The sequence below is a fragment of the Gossypium hirsutum genome, chromosome D08, assembly GCF_007990345.1.
Source record: "Gossypium hirsutum isolate 1008001.06 chromosome D08, Gossypium_hirsutum_v2.1, whole genome shotgun sequence".
Taxonomy (NCBI): Eukaryota; Viridiplantae; Streptophyta; class Magnoliopsida; order Malvales; family Malvaceae; genus Gossypium; species Gossypium hirsutum.
This window is the reverse complement of record NC_053444.1, coordinates 69,117,335-69,136,820: the sequence shown is the minus strand read 5'-3', so window position 1 is coordinate 69,136,820 and position 19,486 is coordinate 69,117,335. Positions and strand designations below refer to the sequence as shown.

The 19,486-nt window shown below is 29.1% G+C and overlaps 2 protein-coding genes across 2 annotated transcripts; both read left to right on the top strand.

The window, feature by feature from the left end:
- Positions 1–1,587: 1,587 nt before the first annotated feature.
- On the top strand, positions 1,588–3,470 carry LOC121220020 (uncharacterized). Its single transcript, XM_041099055.1, has 4 exons — positions 1,588–2,006; positions 2,206–2,319; positions 2,412–2,482; positions 3,094–3,470. Exons 1-4 carry the CDS (start codon positions 1,845–1,847, stop codon positions 3,320–3,322), a joined length of 576 nt encoding a protein of 191 aa, XP_040954989.1. The 5' UTR covers positions 1,588–1,844; the 3' UTR covers positions 3,323–3,470.
- A 6,434-nt stretch (positions 3,471–9,904) lies between these two features.
- LOC121220019 (dehydration-responsive element-binding protein 3) lies at positions 9,905–11,258 on the top strand. Its single transcript, XM_041099054.1, has one exon. The coding sequence runs from the start codon at positions 10,275–10,277 to the stop codon at positions 10,953–10,955; it is 681 nt and encodes a 226-aa protein (XP_040954988.1). The 5' UTR covers positions 9,905–10,274; the 3' UTR covers positions 10,956–11,258.
- Positions 11,259–19,486: the final 8,228 nt, after the last annotated feature.

The window sequence follows — 19,486 nt, the reverse complement described above, 5'->3', positions numbered from 1 at the left end:
CATGGTCCCAGCCCGATGCGAATGCATCAAACATGCATCAATTTCAGCACTACAAAAAGGTGATGAAGGTCCAATGCAGGGGCAACATTGTTGTCAAATGACCTAATAACATCCTTCCTCTAAACATCATAAATTGGATTTATGGGATAACATTGAAGTATCATATTTTGCATATTGAGAAAAATAATAAAAGGCTCCTGTTTTGAAGTAATAATGAAGGCTCCTTGATTTAACATGTTTTAACTTTAGATTCCGTTGGATGCCAAGAAACAAGTTCTGGTTATTGCCGTAATAATGTAACTTTCTGGCCCATAATGTTCTTATTCTGACAATACGAGGAAACAGGTTCACTAATTAAATAACAATAAAATCATAACAAACCCTTTTAAGCGAGTTATCTGTTGTTTAATTAAACATTATTTTAAAAAAATGATATAAAAAAAATTCCATAGAATAATGCTGTTAGAAGATAATTGTGGATTTATTTTATTTTAATAACTTCTATAATGAAAATGCACATGAGATCCATGCATTATAAATGAAAGACAAATGGAATTTTCCGACAACGTCTAAGATTTCTTTTTCCAGTAAGATGCATGGTTTTCCTGCCACGTGTCCCGACAAAAGACTATCCGATGACGTGTCTTAAATCGTCCGTTACATGAAAGTTAGTGCAAAGAATACGTATGTAAATGCCGAAAAATTGTTGGAAAAGATACCTTTCTAATCTTTCATATAATTTCTGAATCGACTATTTTATCCCTTAACAACCAAAGCATTTCATCTAGGGTTTATTTCACAAAATGTCCTTTAATCATGACTTAGATACTAAATTGGCCTCCAAACTTTAAAATATTTTTATTGAATTCTTCTATCAACCTAGTCATTAGTTTGAGTATTAAATATCAACTCAAATATGATATGAAATATAATTTAAACACATTGATCAAATTGTAAACACGTGCAAATCTATTGTATAAACATTTGGATTTGTCATGTTAAAACTTAAAATAGTCATTCTAAGTTTTATGGGCACCAGTTGTTTTTTTAACACATCGTATTCAAGTTTTTCATGCAATAAGTACACTTATTTACAATTTAATCTGTGTTCAAGTGCGAAGCTGGGAATTCTTTTTCGGGGTTGAAGTTGAATTATAAATTTTTATGAGAGTCAAAATGCAAATTTATCATTATATTAGTTTATGATTTTAAATTTTTTAGAATAAATGAATCAAAATTTTGTTATTATTGAAGAGTCAAAATATAATTTTATCATGTATTAACATATAAAATTACAATTTTAAAGAGACTCAAATGTATAAATTTCCGATTTAGGGGTTCCAAGACCTTTGTCCCCCATTGTAATCGCGCTTGTATGTATTTTAAATAAGCTCCACATTATATGCTGAAATGCATGTATTACTTAAATTGCCAGCTAAACTAACAAAAGGGCTTGATTAATACAATACGACATTTGGACCAATTTAGATTTTAATTAATAGTTTGGGAACGTTAAATGTAATTAAACCTTTGAGTTAATAACACCACAAGGGGTACTAAAGTAATTCGAGTTCACCCACATATCTCAGTAATTAAAAAAAGAAAGCATGTAAGTATTGACAATCTTAAAAAGTCGTTAAAGGACGATAACCATCAAAAGTTTCTATCTTTTATTTTATATTTTCATCTTTAATCTTCCTAGCAACCTAATTTCTTTTCTTTTTTCGTCATTTAATAATTTCAACAAGCCCCAAAATAAATGAAAAAGATTCTTCAATGAAGGCAAGAACAAGAATAGATCTGATTAGATCAGCTTAGCATATTAGCAAATAATTGAAAAAAAAATGGCTACGGAGACCAAAACCAATTTAGTTAAGGTGAAGAACAGTGGTCAAGATGGTTCTTCAAAGCCAAAATTTGATGCTGTTATCAACAAAAAGAAGATCGAAACTTCAAGGAAACAGCCTGTTGATTCCAAACAAAAATCTGTAATAACAAAAGCAGAGGTAATTTATTTAGATTTGTTGTCTTTTCTTTACAATTGATTGGTTGATTGTTTCTTAAATTTGATGATCTGGGTTTTCATTTTTTGTTACAGTGAATTGTTAATTTCTAAGTTTAATTTGATTATCTGTGATCAATTTAATGATCTGGGTTTGGTTTATTTTGTCCCTAAAATGTATGAAATTCACTTTTTTTTTAAAGGTAAAATCGAAAACAAATTCAAGCTCATCAAAAACCACTGCTACTACAAAAACTAAAGTTAGGGAGAAAAAAGTTTATACTTTGCCTGGTCAGAAACATGATCCTCCAGAAGAGGTTGGTCTTCTTTTATTACCTCAAAATCTTTGGTTCTGTCCATAAACATGTTTCTAATAATTGATGTTAATGTCTTTTTTTTTTTTGGACAGAGAGAACCATTACGAATATTTTATGAATCTTTGTCAAAACAAATACCAACAAGTGAAATGGCAGAATTTTGGTGAGGCTTCTTCCTTGTAATAACACTTATGTATATATATAGGAAATTGTTGTTCATTAGAGAATGAATCATAGAACCACTTGTATATTTATATATGTCTAAAACAAATACCAACAAGTTGAAATGGTCCAATTTTCTGTATTTTAAGGTTGTATGAGATGATTATGTTGGCCATGAATGCATTACTAGGCCCTTACAGTTGCTGTTATAAGTGACCTGAAACCGAAGCTGTTCTTTTCCATATATGCAATGAGTTATGCTACTGCAGTTTGCTTAACTTATTGATTTTGTTTCCATATGGTTCGATTTTCTAACATCAGTTAATCGGTCATCGTTATATTAGTCTTGGTAGTGTAGAGAGACATGGATTAGATTTGGGGTCCGGCATCGTAGAATCGATGCTATAACAACATGAATGGATGAAATGTTCTAAGAAAAGGTCGCATTTTCAGTGAAAGATTCAATCTTCTAGTCTTGGTCCAAGCAAAACAAAATGTTGGATGAAGCATTCATTGAGTATTCGGAAAAACGGGCCGGTTAACGTGCTGACAGATATACTATATTTGTTACTTGTGAATAGAACATGGTTATTTAGAGAATTCGATTTGCAGGATGATGGAACATGGCTTGTTGTCCCCTGAGAGAGCTAGAAAAGCGTATGAAAAGAAGCAGAGAAGGCAGAAGCAAATCCGGGCCGGCACTCCGATTAAACCTTCGAAACCAAGCAACAAACCCGAGAGTTCAAAAAACGGAGATGCAAAAGCCAAGAAAAGAATCAACAATGATGCCGATGATGACAGCGACGACTTCATTTTCAGTCCCAAGAGAAGGAAAGGGTAAGAAACCAAAGTGTTTGTACTGCTGTATTACTAAGAATATATACTTCGATTTCAAAACCCATTCACAATGACAGAACAAGACATTCTTTAATGTTTTTTTTTTCTTTCTAATTTAATGGAAATAATAAGCAAAGAACAAGTTTTCCTGACATGTTTTGTTGCATCATTGTTCATGTTTCATGATTCGAAGATCAGATTTCTTGAGGCTTTCACACGAAAGGATATAAAGGATCAAATTATGCTTTGCTGTTAAACTGTAAATTACTACTTTTTTACATGTTGTATGAGTTTGTCTTTCCAATTTAGAAACACATTTTTATTGCAAAACTCAAAGCTTTTAAACTAGACAGTAGTGAGTTTAGTCACAGCTGTGAGGCTGAACTTCAGGGGTAGCCAATTTAGTCATAGTGAGTAGTAGTAAGAAAAACAAGTTTTATGGTGGCTTTGCCCCTTGCATGCATTATTCTTTGTAGCATTATAATTAGAAGATGAGGGGTGATACTCCATCTCTATGGGAAAGGCTGCCTCTTCCTATATTACTTGGATGATTGGATACAGATATATACAGATTTATAGGGTCCTTGAAAGGGTATATCTCCGAAATTGTGTTGGACATGAGCGTTAGTTATAGGTACTTGAATAAAAATGAATGACAGAGCCGGAGACAAAGCTAGGGACAGGTAGGGATCAAGTATTGAATTGAATTTTCATTTTAAGAACTTTTTAATTTTAACCCCTTATTAAAATTAATAATTTAATTAATTTTTTTAAAAAATAAATTTTTATCTTCCATCCCCTCAAAATGTTAAAATTTTATCTCCATTCCTCTTGGCGACGTTTATAGCTTCATCAGAGCAATTAGGATGATATCCTTATACTAAGTACAACCACATGAATTCAACATAAAAACTCAGAGCAGTGGTGATTATAAATGACCAAGTACGTAGAATTTAAGCTGCATGTATGAGGTGTATAAAGCACTACCGCCTTTAGCTATTTTATTATGAGATCGTAGGTTTAGGTATCATTTTACGTAAATGCTTGAATTTTCGTCCCTAAATTTATTTTATAGTTACTTTAACTCTTTTGATTTAAGTTGATTGTTATTTATTCAGTTCAGTGTTTATGATAATTGATTCTATTGAAATGGTTAAGATAAATAATTATGAGTAAAATTATGACTTAATTCATGTAATGCAAGAATCTGTGGTGCTTTAACCCTTTAACCTTATGTATACTTATGATTTTTGGAATGACCGTTTTCTAATACCTATGTTGGAATATATCTGGTTTTGAATATTTTAAAAAAATCGGAGCAACATAGAATCACAATAGCTAAAGATGAGATGAGAGTAATGTTGTTATTTAAGAACCTGAGGGATTATCGGCAACTAAAAGGTTTAATATATTATTTGATACTTATTTTTTTATCTATATAATTTTAATTGTTATTCGATAAAAGTTAATTGTTAATATTATTAGGTTTAAATTTTCATTATTTTTTTAATTGAATAAATTTAGCGTTGGTTGTGAATTTGTTTAATTTGTTAAAATATTATTTGAATTTTAAGGTTGATTTGGTGAAAATAAATTGCTACTATTATTAGTTGATTATTAAGTTTCATCAAATCAACGCTAAGATTGAATTAAACAAGTAAAATTTAACACTATTAACTTCAAGTACCAAATTGTATAATTTTTTTATCAAATACAGGTACCATATAGGATGAAAGTATCAAACTTATATACTAAATTATGTATTAAGCCTAATTGAAATCTCAAATTTACCAACTTGATCGAAACTTTGCTTTGTTTTTCATGTTAAACCAATAATCCTTCATATCAAAGCCATCATAATTCATAATTAACCACACCAAAACATGAACAGCCAAAGTCACTGTTTTGTGCTAAACAAAGGGTTATTTCGTTTTTCCGGTTAAAAAATTGATGTATTTATACTTAGAGTTAGATTATATATGTCTTTTTTATTAAAAAAATTAGTAAATTAATCCTTATACATTAAATAAAAAAGTAATTTGATATCTTTTCATTTTTACTATTAAAAATCAGCGTAATTGGCGAAATAATTAAACAATTATACATGACATGTCAGTTTTGACTATATATGAATTAATTTAGTAGAAAGATTAATTTATTTCTCAATTTATTTGGTCTAACATATATAAATCAATTTATTTAACTTTTAAATAAATAAAATAAAATATAATTTAATTCTTCGTACAAAAGTTTGATTGGTGTCAAATATGTGTGACCAAAGTAATACATTAAGAATACCTTTAAAGAAAAAGTAGTACACTATTATTAATTATTGTAGTCAATAAGACAGCCCATGCATCAATCAAGCTTTCTAGCATGACAAATACATGGTGAAAACTTGGCCAGCTCTCGCCTCTCTAGCAGTTTCATCAAATTGTAAAATATCATCATCACCATCATTAATTTAATAATAATGTTTTGAGATGACATCTTTACTAGAAAAATAATTTTTTGTACAATAAAACGGACCAAAAAATATGAGGTGTCACTATCGAAAGACATTCACCCATGAAATTTATGGGTCCCCTACTTAGTTTACCAGATATAATAGATAAAGAAAAGGATATTTTAGTTACATTTTTCGTGCTAAACAAATATATAACTACATTAAACTTATGTTATATCTCCACCCTAATACATGCTAAATTGTTGGATAATTCGTAGATGATTTTTTTTTTGAGAAATGGTTTGTAGATAATTTTTTTCAAATAATTCTTCATTTAAAATAATTTACAGATAATTTTTCACAGATTTCGTCTGAGTCAACTTAGAGATAATTTGTTGTCACTAAAACGATCAAGGCATAACTACCTCATACAACCCAATAGACGGGAATGTCAGGCACTCATTGGCAACAATGAAATTGTAATGGCATTACCATCTAACGAACCCACACAATTATATAGGACACTGTACTATCAGCTAAGTAGCACTACAGAACAAAGAGGTGACCCCCTATAGAAACTTGAGTGCACGGGGAACTAAGAATCGACATTAATTTCTCCTTAGAACCTTACACAACAACCTTAGAGCATTCTCCTCCTCCTCCTCCTCCTCCTCTCTTGTAGCACCCGACTCTCCGCCTATCACAGCCTCGCAAGCAAACCAAAACTTCTCTCCATCACCTTTTCTTCCTTGTTGATAACACGTATCAACAAATTAAAATGTTGATGTTTTGTTTATCGTTTTTAATGATTTGGATTGATGATATACTAAGAACACAATAGCATTGTGTTATTTGAATAGAGAGATCAAACAACACACTAAACATTCTTATACATAACCCCAAGTTATCTTAATTTTAACCCCACTGAGATATTGGCCTAATATTTTTGTCTTTTCAAATTTTCCTTTTCCTCAATTTAAGTGGTTCATTGAAAACGTTTTCACTTTAATTCAGAGCAGTGGTTGGCTTCGCAATGACTTCATTGTCTCCATCGCCATTTGGATAGTATTTAATTAATTGTTGTTATCAATTAAGAATGTGCAGTGCAGTCATCAGATTTTAGCCCTAGCCCTAGTCCTCCGATATAATAATTTCACATGATAAAACCAATTATTCATAAAAGAGTTTTTTTTTTAATTATTTGAATATAGGTAAATAATTAATTAAATATGAAAATAAATATATTTAATAGTTAATTCTAATACTACTTATAATCTTCAACTTTTAAATAAAAATAATAATATATATTTAAGTCATTATCATAATAATAATACCAATTAAATTAAACTTCAATCAACTTTAAAAATTAATTTTTAAACAAACCTATTTGGATATATAATTAATCATTTTACTATATTGAAAAAAGAAATTAAAAAAAGCCCTTGTTTGTATCCTTGTAACTCATTGGGTGGTGAAAACATCAGACGATAGCATTTATTCTTAAATAGGCCAATTCAGACCCATTAAACGTATCGGTAAAAGGCTGCTCTGCTGCTTCCAACTTGTGACCTCAATTAAATGTCGTCCTCAAGTTTTGTTTTTTATACATACATTAACAAATTTATTAGGTGTTTACGGTGAACCCATCAAGAACCACCAAAAGTCTACATACAAGTTAAAACAATTAGTAGTTAAAAAATTGAGTAATTTAGTTTGTATATGTTAGATTAAACACTAAAATTATTTTTCTGTTAAAAACTAATTATTTTACATCAACATGAGGTACATATGGTACATCACATGTTATTGTTTAGTTATTCTGTTAGTCACACAAGTTTTTAACAGTACAAATGGATGAAAATTTTAACAGAGATGACCAATTTACTCATTGATCTAATGTACAGAAACTAATTTATATTTTTTAATAAAAGGAATAAAATATAATTTGAGTTTTAGTACAAAAATCATCATGATACTTTTACCTATTTCAAACATGTATTAGATTAAGAATAGTGGATATACTTATATTCAACCATTATCTTCAATCTCAAAAATCAAAGGTAAACCCTAGTATGCTATCCAACAATAATTTATTATTAGGAAAGAGTTGTATTATTGGCACGTACGAAACTAGTGATGGAGATACATTTGCATAAATTATAGAGAAATAAGAGGGGGGAAATGGTAAAGAGAGGATGATTGAATTGGAACGGTGGAGAAGAAGACAAGAGAGCTAGAAACTGTGGAGGTCAAAGTTTTGTATGTATATATAATTAATGAAGGGACCCCATTGAAGCATAGAGTGTAGCAAGAGTGGCCCATTTCTTGTGAGTATTGTATGAGTTAATGGGAATTTACGGGAAATTTTGCTTTGCCTCAGTAGGGAAATTGATCTCTTATACTATTCATTGTAAGTTTCAGTTGTGCTATTTAGTTTAAAAAGGTTATATTAGACTACAAATTTTAGGAAATATGGTTGTATCAAAATTTTTATAAATTAATTATTAACATGGATATCGAAATTAATTTCGATTTATAAACCTTTAAATATGATTATAGACTTATAGTAGCTAAAAATATATATATAAAAAAAAGTAGCATTATTTCTTTGTAAAATATATTTGTTTAATAATGGTAATATTATTTTACTTTTATCTGGTAAATAGAATTAAGTCTAAATTTAAAAAGTAAATTAGCAAGATGAATAATTAAAAATTTGGGAAAATTGACAAAAAAAAACAACTTTCAACTATTTACAAAAAAAAATTCACGACTTTTTTTTTAGAGTTTGACTATTGTAAATAGAGTGCATTTATAAGTACAATATAAATATATATTTAAATAATTAAAATGTAAAATCGAATTAGTATAAAGTATAATGAGCGAAGAATTAAAAGTACCATAACATACGGACATGATATAGATTATTAATTAATTGAGTACATCTTAAATATGAAGTAATTGTATGATATATTTTGAGATAAATCTTAAAATTATACATGAATTTTGGTCTAATGTGTAATTTCATACATGAACTTTGATTTTTTTTTTTGCAATTTTATATATGAATTTTTTTATCTAATTCCAATTCTCACAGATTGTTAACACAATTATTGATATAGAATCATTTTTTATTTATATATTGCATATACAAATATTTATATTTATCTAATATAAAAATAATTTAATGTATTTATTTCTTTAAATATGTATATATTTTTTTTGAAATAAAAAAGAACTTTAAATATGCATTATTAAATCAAAATGAAAATTTCATGTATATACTTGAATTATAATTAAAGTTTTATATGTATAATTGCATCAAATCAAAATTTATGTATCAAATTATTTTTGTATAGTTTTAAAATTTATCCTTATATTTTGTTACACAATTCCTGTTTCTTTAAACATATATAAAATTCATGAGAAGGGATTGTATGAAATATGGATATTATCAATCTCCAACAATTTTATGGCACATCAACAATTTCATCCTGAATTTCAAGATTAATTTGGATTTAATTTTTCTCAGGATAAATATGTTAACGTGACATAAAACTATTAAAAAATAGATACAGATAACATGACGTTATTATTTCATACCATCCTTACCCTATAATTCATATATCAAATTCCACGTTAAATCAAAACTTATATTTATTACATAATTCTTGTTTCTTTATTTGTCACGTGATTCACGACTTACGTTTCTTTCCTTTTTTTCTCCTTTATAATTCTATGAAGTAGTACCTTCCATGCACTTTGCTTTCTTTCTTCTCCTTTTTTTATTACTAAAATTCAAATTTAATTTCTATATTTCAATTTTTAACATAACTTAATTTTTATATTTTTATAATACTATTAATTAATATAAATAGTTAATTTTTTGATTAAAAATCTTAAGCGATTATATATAATTTTAAATTTTTTTAAATTTAAAAACTGAAAACATTAAATTTTCAAAAATAAAAATAAAAATACAAAATATGTTAATATTTAAAATTTCACTTCATAATTAAATCTAATAAATAACCAACCCGGAATAAAGGTGATGAACATAATGATTAATTTTTATACAAATTTCCTTTTCTTAAATCCATAATAATCGGATTAAAATAAACATAAAATCAATTTATATCCACAACCCAAAATAAATATCTCTTAATATTATTTTTACCATCATCTCTTTCCTTGCCTGTCTAAGCTCCAAGTGGCTCTGTTCTCTCACTATCTCATCTTCAAAAAGCTCACCCACAGTCTTTTCATTCATTAATTTAAATCAACATTTACCTTTGCAGAGAAACAACAAATCCCCCACAAAAAAAATAAATTTTGTACTGTACTTCACTTCCCATTGGCTTCTTTTTCTTCTATTCTCTGCTTCTTCTTCCACCCGTAACATATATCTATACTTTCGTTCAACTTCCCCTGTTCTTTAAGAACCAGATTCTACTTCTCCTTGGCGGCGGGTTAGTCAGTTAGTGTCAGTCACCACTTAGAGGGAAGAAAAATGACCGAGACAGAGAGCAGCTCCAACTCGTTCTCTTCTCCACCGTTATCACCTTCATCTCCTGGGTCAACTCATTCACGTACTAACTCCGCCCTTAACTCAACCAACAGTCTCAAGGTTAAAAGAACGAGGGATTCAAGCAAGCACCCGGTTTACCATGGCGTCCGAATGCGAAACTGGGGCAAATGGGTATCCGAAATCCGCGAACCGCGAAAAAAATCGCGTATTTGGCTCGGTACTTTCCCGACACCCGAGATGGCGGCTCGCGCGCATGACGTCGCCGCTTTGAGTGTCAAAGGTAGTTCAGCGATTCTCAACTTCCCTGAACTCGCTAACTCGTTGCCTCGGCCCGTGTCTTTAGCACCCCGCGACGTCCAAGCCGCCGCGGCTAAAGCTGCTCAAATGGAACGATTCGACTCTCCTCCGTCTTCTTCTTCCACATTGTCATCGTCGTCGTCGTTGTCGTCTTTGGTTTCTGAGATGGACTTGTCTTCAGGGTCGGATGAGTTAAGTGAGATAGTGGAGCTGCCGAGTCTTGAGACGAGTTATGAGTCGGTCGAGTTGAAGGATGAGTTCATGTTTATAGACTCAGTGGATGGGTTGTTTTACACTCCTCCTTGGCTTCAAAGCTTGGAAGATTGCCGGTACAGTTTCGAAGAAAATTTGCTATGGGATTATTAGTGTTTTTTTAAATTAATTAATGTGAGCTTTTCTTTTCTTTTCATTTTGAGCCTTTTTTGCTATTTCCTTAAAAGGCCTGAAACTCTGTTTTTTTTTTGTCTCTGTTTAGTCGATCTCTTCCAATGAAAATCCACTCTACGTACAGTGTTTTAGAATGGATAGAAGAGGGAAGTTTCTTAAATTTTGGTTGGTGCGAATACGACGCTGGATTTAAATTATGGTTGGTGTATCTTATTGTGAACTTCTTTTCTTTTTGGTAGAAAGGAAAATGCGTGAATAAATTAGTTTCTAATTCACTCCACCAGAATATCAAAATTTTAATCTCGGACGATAAATTTTTAAAAATCACTAAATGATTGATATAATCACTAAGGGTAGGTTTGGATCGGTGATTGGGTGTGGTACGGTATGGTACGTTTAATTTATTTTTTGTCTCACGCTACAGTATCTAATCTCACTGCCACCGCTATTTTTACACTAATCGCAAGTAAACGCACCGCCCATCCAAACTCAACCTAAGCCAACCATTATTTTATTATAAGTGCTTCTATCCAAACGATTCAATATTAACCCTACCTACAAGCTTTATTTCTTGCTGAGAAAGAAAGTAAAAGAAAATGGCCTGCCTCTCTAAATGCCATTAAAAAGCTGTAAATTCTCTGATAGTCATCAATGCTGTGGTTTGCTTGCTTTATAGCAGATGGTGAAAATTACATAAAACGACAAAGACAAAAATTTCCCCACTAGGAATACACACACTATCTTTTAATTTTCCATAAATATATAAGTTTCTTTGTATAATAAGGCTATAAGCATCGCTATCACCATATTTCATCTCTTTTTGTTCTTTTTTAGGTTAAAAGAAACAATGGGGTGCTTCCAGGATTTTCCCTCGTGCATTTAATACATTCATTATGAGACAAAACAATCTTATAATTAAGGATGGATAATCCAATCCTTTTCTGCCATATATTCTAGATATGAGTGGCTTAGCTCAGCCCTCTCTCTTTCACTCTCTTAATAATTATGTTGTTGAATGCTCAACAAAAGTTTTGCTATGTATAAAATCTTTTGAAAAGCAAAGATATAACAGATGGCACAACATTAAAAAAAATGTAAATTTGAATCTTTTAAGTTGCATATAAACTTTAATTTAATGTGTAATTTGATATATTAATTTGAATTTGATGTGATCATACACATAAAATTTTAATTGTGATTTAAACGAATATATCAATATTTAATTTTGATTTAATTATACACATTTAAATAAATACATCAATTTATTTGTATATTAGATAAATATACTTATTTGTTTATGCAATTTGTAAAAATAAAATGGTTCTATAATGATAATTGTTGTTAGTGATTTAAGAAAACTGAATCAAATAAAAATCTCATGTATAAAATTGCTCAAATCAAAATTTTTGTAGTTTTGAGATTTATCCCTATATTAAACTACAATTTCGAGTTGATTATGGTATAAAGGGTTAATATATCATTTGGTAATTGAGTTTTATTAATGTTCAATTTGGTATTTGAGATTTTTTTGTCTCAATTCCTTACATGAATTTGGTAATTTCAATGTTCAATTTGGTACCTAGATCAAATGGTATTATGGGACAAAAGAAAAAAAGAAGAAGCTCGAGAACCAAATTGAACATTGAAGCCAAACTCAAATACTAAATCTTAACTCTAATATAAAATAACAAAGCATATCATGAATTATAAAAAGGGATAAATATCAAAACTATACATAAACTTTGATTTAATGTACAATCTCATACATAAACTTTGATTTTATGCGATTTTTTATACATGAAATTTTGATTTTATTCAATTTTTAAAAATAGTTAACAACATTGTTGAAAAATTAGCACCATATAGACTGTATAAATAAACAATTATATTAATCTAATATGAAAATAAATATATGTATTTAATTTTTAAAAATGTACAATTAAATCAAAATTAAAATTTTAGATATATTTATGAATCACAATTTAAATTTTTTAAGTATAATTACGTATCAAATCAAATTTGATTCTTAATTAATTAGGCAAAGTTATATATTTAATTTATATAATAATTAATGTTTGGAAAAAAATAGTGGTGAGGCTTTACAGACAAACCCACTTGGGTATTTGTTATCATTATCATTATTTCCATTTTCGTAGTGGACAATTTAACTTTTTGTAGACACTCCCAAATAATCTCCATATATATATATGCATAATTTTTTATAACATTAATTTTATTTTGGGATCGATTTTTTAGTAAAGTATAGAATATATGTCAAATTTTCTTAACTTTTAAATAAAAGCATAATGTATTTTAATATATTTAAATTTATATATATCTATATTAATAATAATATCGATACTAATTGAGATAAGACTTAATCTCTAAACATCAAGTATTACGAATGGATGGGACATCAAAATCTTGAATCCCGCCACATCCTCTGTCTCACGTCGATATAATTTAGACGCGTTTTATGCCAAGTGTTTTATTAACATTTATTTGTATTTAAAAAAGAACAAAAATTGATACTGTAGGCCCCATTGCTTTTTTACGGTGGCATTTGCTCTTTTGTTATTATTACTTTTTGTTTGTCTTTTTTTATTGATGAGTTTTCTTTCAACGTCTTGAATAAAAACAAATTTGATTGAAATCGGTAATTGGTAATTTTTTCTTAAAAAAATAATATACTAAATTAGGAATATTCACTAAAAGATTTATGTTAAAAAATTAGATTTGATTATTACCTTTTAAGAGAGTCGAAAATATAATATTTTTTTTCTTCTTTTTAATCAATGAATTAAAGGGCTTTTGATTTTGATTAGCTAATAATTATAAAAAAATATCCGAAATTTTAGTAAAAATAATTTAGCCAATGAGATTAAACTCATTAAAAAAATTATAAACACCGAACTCCACTTTATTAAAAGTGAAACCAACTCTCTCTCTGTTTTGTTTTTGGTTGGTTTTTCAAATAAAACATAAATTTGATTGTATGTCGCAAGCAATGATATCATCCGTGGTGGCGGAAGTTAGATTCTCGGTACTCATTGTTATTATTTTTTGTTTCATTATTTGGGATTATCTTATCATACCCACATTTATATTAACAATTATCGATAATAGTTGAGTGTAATGATAAAATATATTATAATTTTTTAAAAAAAATATAAGCTCGAATAGTAGAGACCACATTGTTACCTATGAACCTCAAACATGAATCTTGAAGATCACATTGTTACCTATTAAAAGTGACAACCGTGAACCTCGAACATAAACTATAAATTAAACATGAAAATATAAAAAAAGAGACAATATAATTAAATTAACATATTTTTTAGTTAAAATTATATATCTAGAATATATCTCGAATCAAACCAAATAATTTAATGACACATACAATGAGATTCAAATCTAAATAAATCTAAACACAACTCATACATGGTTTAGTGCCAGCACTTCAATGGCAAATATAGTATGAATTATAAATAATATCGAAAAAATAGGTTATCTTTATATACAACATTAACAGTAAGATAACTATATTTGATAGGAGTACTATTAATTCACCATATTTGGGTACATGACTTAGAAATAAATTAACTTTTATTAGAAATTTTTAGTCACTCACATTATTTATTTTTAGAAAAGAGAAGGGAATTTTTTGCTTATTTTAAAGAATATAATTTCAAGTTTAAAGTTATATTAACTATTTTTAACGCATGTTTAATTATTGTAATATATATGTATTAATGAACTTTTTTTTCTTGTATTATTATACTAATAATCAAACCAAACATAAGAATTAAAAGTAAAAACCTTGCAATATCATCCACTCCCCCAGTTCATAATGTGCCAAAAAGACTTCTAAAAAAATTGTATCAAGAAATTCTAAAGGTATAACTATTAAAATTGGTGGGATTTAAGCAGATCATTCCAGCTGTTAGTAGTTAGGTTGGGATTGGATATGGACTTTTGTACTTCGAGTTGATCTGGTCCGACTCTAATTCAATTTAAATAATAATTTTAAATTTAATTATAAAATATCAATTAAAATATTATTTTATTATTTTTAACAGTAAAATGAAAACTTTTAGGTGGATCAAAAATGATTCTAAAATATATATATTTTAAACTAAATCTCTGCTTGATCCTATTTAAGTTGGCTAAATTTAATTTATTTATCCTCGTAAGATGTGATAAATTTTGGTTTACTTTGAAATCTTTATTTCTTCGAATAAACTCATGCCGCATAGATTGAATATGTATCTTCTTTTAGGTACCATTGGCATTGTTCATGCCTTTTACCCCCAAAACAAATTGTGCCCAACATCTATCAAGGTGTCATGGGTTTCATAGTTACCTGTGATGATAATGAACCACTAGCTCTCCTTTGGTTGTTTGCAAATATTACGATATCTTGAATTTAGAATGATTCTACCTTTGATATCATTATATTTAATTATTTAATTTTTCATAAAAATCATATTTTTACATCAATATTTCTATATAAAATTGGTATAACAGTAATTTTAACTTTCAATATTTATATATTGTATATAAAAAATTAAAGCTGCAAAAAAAAAAACCCCAATAAACACCATGCGTAAATCCCGTTGAGGGTTAAATTTTTTTTAGACTCAAGACTAATTGATATAATTTATAAATATTGAAGGTTAAAATTGTTATTATACTAACTTTTTCTTAATTTGATGACAAAAACAAATCTACTAATAATTGGGGTAGCTATTAGTGTAGTTTACCCTTTTAATTAATAAGCCATCTGGCATAATAAGAAGTGATGCCTAAACCCTAAAAATGACAATACCTTTGGATTTATTTCATTGTTTTTATTTTTCCAGCCAGAGACACGCAAGTTGTCAAAACAAGAGGAGGAAAAAGAAACCCAGAAAGTGAAAGTTCCTAGAAAGACAAAGAAACTTCACCAATTTGTGAACAAAAATTAGCCAAAAGTAACAAAACTCATAGTTCACGGTACAGCAACAAGTAAAACAGCAGTACTCAAAAATCATGTTTTTTTTTTCTCCCCTAAATCCTCCAATCCCATCTCTACAGATTTTCTTACAAGGCAATGACATATATATGTTTGTTTTTCACTGAGTATGACAATAATTATGTAATGATAAAGAGATGTCAGCATGTTTTTTACGCCATAGCCTGATGAACATTTATCCTGTGTTGTCGGGTTGGGGTTTGCATGGCAGGTAGAGACGTCCCATATGAGTGGCAGTTAACGACCCTAACTTGCCTATGTTTATCTTTCTACAATAACTTGGTTCTTTCGAAGACTCGAAGAGTTGAGACAGCACATGAACTTGCTCATGGCTGTTGCAGTTGTTTTTGGTTCTTTTTTCTTTCTGGACCACCGGATTTCTAAACTTATTTTTGTTTCAACGAAACTTTGTTGGTAAAAGTGCGGTACAAGTTCCTATACTATAGAGCGGAGTGCATTTTGGTCCTTGTACTCTTAAATTCAGCCCAAAGGTCCTTAGAAAATTGAGTAAAATGGTGATTTTTATACAAAGATGAAGTAAAGGGGCAGGCAGAATGAGCTAATTGCAAACTTAGCCTTTGGTAATAATAAATTATTTCATTTAAGTTTTTTTTGTTAAACCTTATTGATTATCTAAAATTTTAATAATCTAATTTAAGCAGAAAAAATAGCATTGATTTTTCTAAAGTTTTAAAGCAAAATATATTTCATACTATAATAGTACAAGGACGTGTACAATACTTTCACCAAACTTTGTGTGCTTTCTAACAAAATTAACATGTTTTTTAAAGGTAACATTGGCACGGTTTGTTTTAACTAAATTCCCGAGCAATCAATTTTCATATAAAAAAAATGAAAGGTCCAAGTCTAACTTAAATAAAGAGCAATGAGTCCAGACAAAATCAGGTTCATTGTGAGCCCAAATTACATGAATGTGATCTAGTGTAGACAATCTTAATGCTTGTAGAAGTTAAAAGGACCTGAAACAACAAAACTCAAGCAAGCACAAAACCTGACTATGCAGAATGGAACAAAGGGAACAAAAGGAAAGAGAATGAGCCATATTGGGCTCCAAAGCGGAGTAGTCTAGAAAGGCAAGCATAAAAGGGCTTCTTAGAACCCTTATGAGGTTTACTGTTCATTATCTCTATCAAAGTTGCATGTTACTTGGCTCGATTGTGAATTTGTTGTCTCTTTAGGTGGCCTAAGTATTTTGGTTGTCCTTAAAATTGAGAGACAAAATTTAAGTTTGATTCAGGAACAATACTGATTCATTGAGAAGTTTGTTGACTTCAAATAGATGAAAATTTGAAAAATTATTTGAAAAGGAGGATGTCGGTCACTTAAAAAAAAAAGCAGTTTTTTTCAATTAAAAAAAAATTAAGATACATGAGTTTTCTTTTTCTTTTCATTGGATAAAGAGATATCTCTTGGAAAAAGTAAATTTATAGAAAGCAATTACATAAAGTAAAAGAAAGCATTAATTAAAAAAAAGAAACCAAGTACGTAAAGTATAGTACAATATAAACTAGATTGTCCTCTTCAAGCGTTGAATGACTCCGACATTGCCGTCACTACGAAAAACTCTACCTAAGTGTTTGAACTACTTGGAATTTTGGGACGTATATGATTGTATGACTTTAAAATAAACGAAAGTCGGGAGCCAAGAAACTATTATCGTGAGAATGGTGTTGACTATTGCCCACATCATCAGGGGTGATATTGTTGCCATCGAGTAATACTAAGACACGCTTAGATAAGAAAGCGGGAGAAGTACAACAGGAACATTAGTGAGCACCAAAACTGTTATAAGAACCGGAAGCTCAAATGCTAAAATATTAATAAACCAAAACAATAAATATTATAGGGGATTCATGACTGTTGTACCAAATTGTCTTGATCCTAAACCCAAAAAGGATTCATCGTGTTTGTTGACAAGGAGGGGAAGAGTAGTGTTTGAGATGGAGATACTGTGATCACCTTCATCTTGCCGAACACCTGCCGGTGGGCTTAAACATGATTGGTAGATTGCTGTTATAACCAGCGTCGTAACCACCAGTGTTGCATTGATCATGTTCTCCGATAATTCATTCCTTTCACGAATCATCGTTGTACATACTACATACTCTTTCAATCCAACTAGTTTTTTTCTTGATGCGATTAATCTTTGGCAGTGGTATCATCATCTTCGCCACTCACGTTCAAGCCTTGTCTTTTAACCTTTTGCTATGATTTCTCAGTTCTATTGCCTACGTAGAAACAGCCATTAATAAATTATCAAAGGGATATACGCAACTTATCACTATATATTTATATATTAGGAGAGTTGCAAAATGATTATATAGCACTCTTTTAAATAATGCAAGTGATGAATAAATTAAGAGATCAGTTGCAAAATGACATGAACCATAACTATCATTTATTTGAAAATTGCAAAAATTTAGTTATGAAGTATGTCTTAATTGCTCGAACTTAAGTAAAAGAATGATGCAAAGTGATGGGTCTAATAAGATGAAAAGCAATCTTAACCAATGTCGAGAGTTATTTTCTATGAGATCGACTCTACTCTCTGTACTGTTATTTATTAATTTACTGTTCAGACTTGTGAATATTATTTTTGATGGATTTAACACCCATTTGTAGAACCACAAAAGACAAGGCTCAAAATAGGTTACGAGCCTAGCATAGTCATTGGAATTGACACAAATGTAAAATATATCTTTTTTTTTTGTAGAAAATACATAAGTTCAAGGAACTATAGCTACAATATGGCTAAGGGAGCCTATATTAACTACTGCTCGATGAGCATCTTCTTCAAACAAAGATCGAGCATGATCAGGTGGCTTGTTAAGATCATTAGGAACAACTTTGACCATGCAATTTGCCGGTCTATTATGCTTTCGCGGGACATGCCGAATCTTAAATTGCCAATCTTATTTGCATAAATCATGTATTAAACGAAGTTTAATTAGAAAGGTTATCATCAACCACAAATGTAAATTATTATTATTATTATTATTATTATTATTTTGGTATCAACAGTATTAAACTTAGATTATATTAAAAATATAATAAATTTATTTATTATTACTCATTGTTAATATTATAATCTATGAAATATTAATTTGAGTTATTTTTAAGTAATTAATATAAGTTATTTGTAAAATTTAATTTAAATTAAATTTAGCTTATATAGTTAATATAAATGAGAGATAAAATTGTATTTAGATTTCTCTCTATTTTTTATCAATAAAATTGGCTCAATAAAATCGAGTTTTGTTGTTATAGAACACGGTATTCTAGATTTTATAGTAGCAATATTCTATAGTAGCAAAGCAATAAGAAATACTAATAATAATTTTTTTAAAAATAAAAGTCTGAATAGACCAAAAGAGGGGGAGAAAATAATAAAGAAAAAATTATACAAAGCTAGATAAGAATCATCTACACTCTCTTTTTTTGATTTCATTAATTGAATTTTGATTTGAAGTTTTAG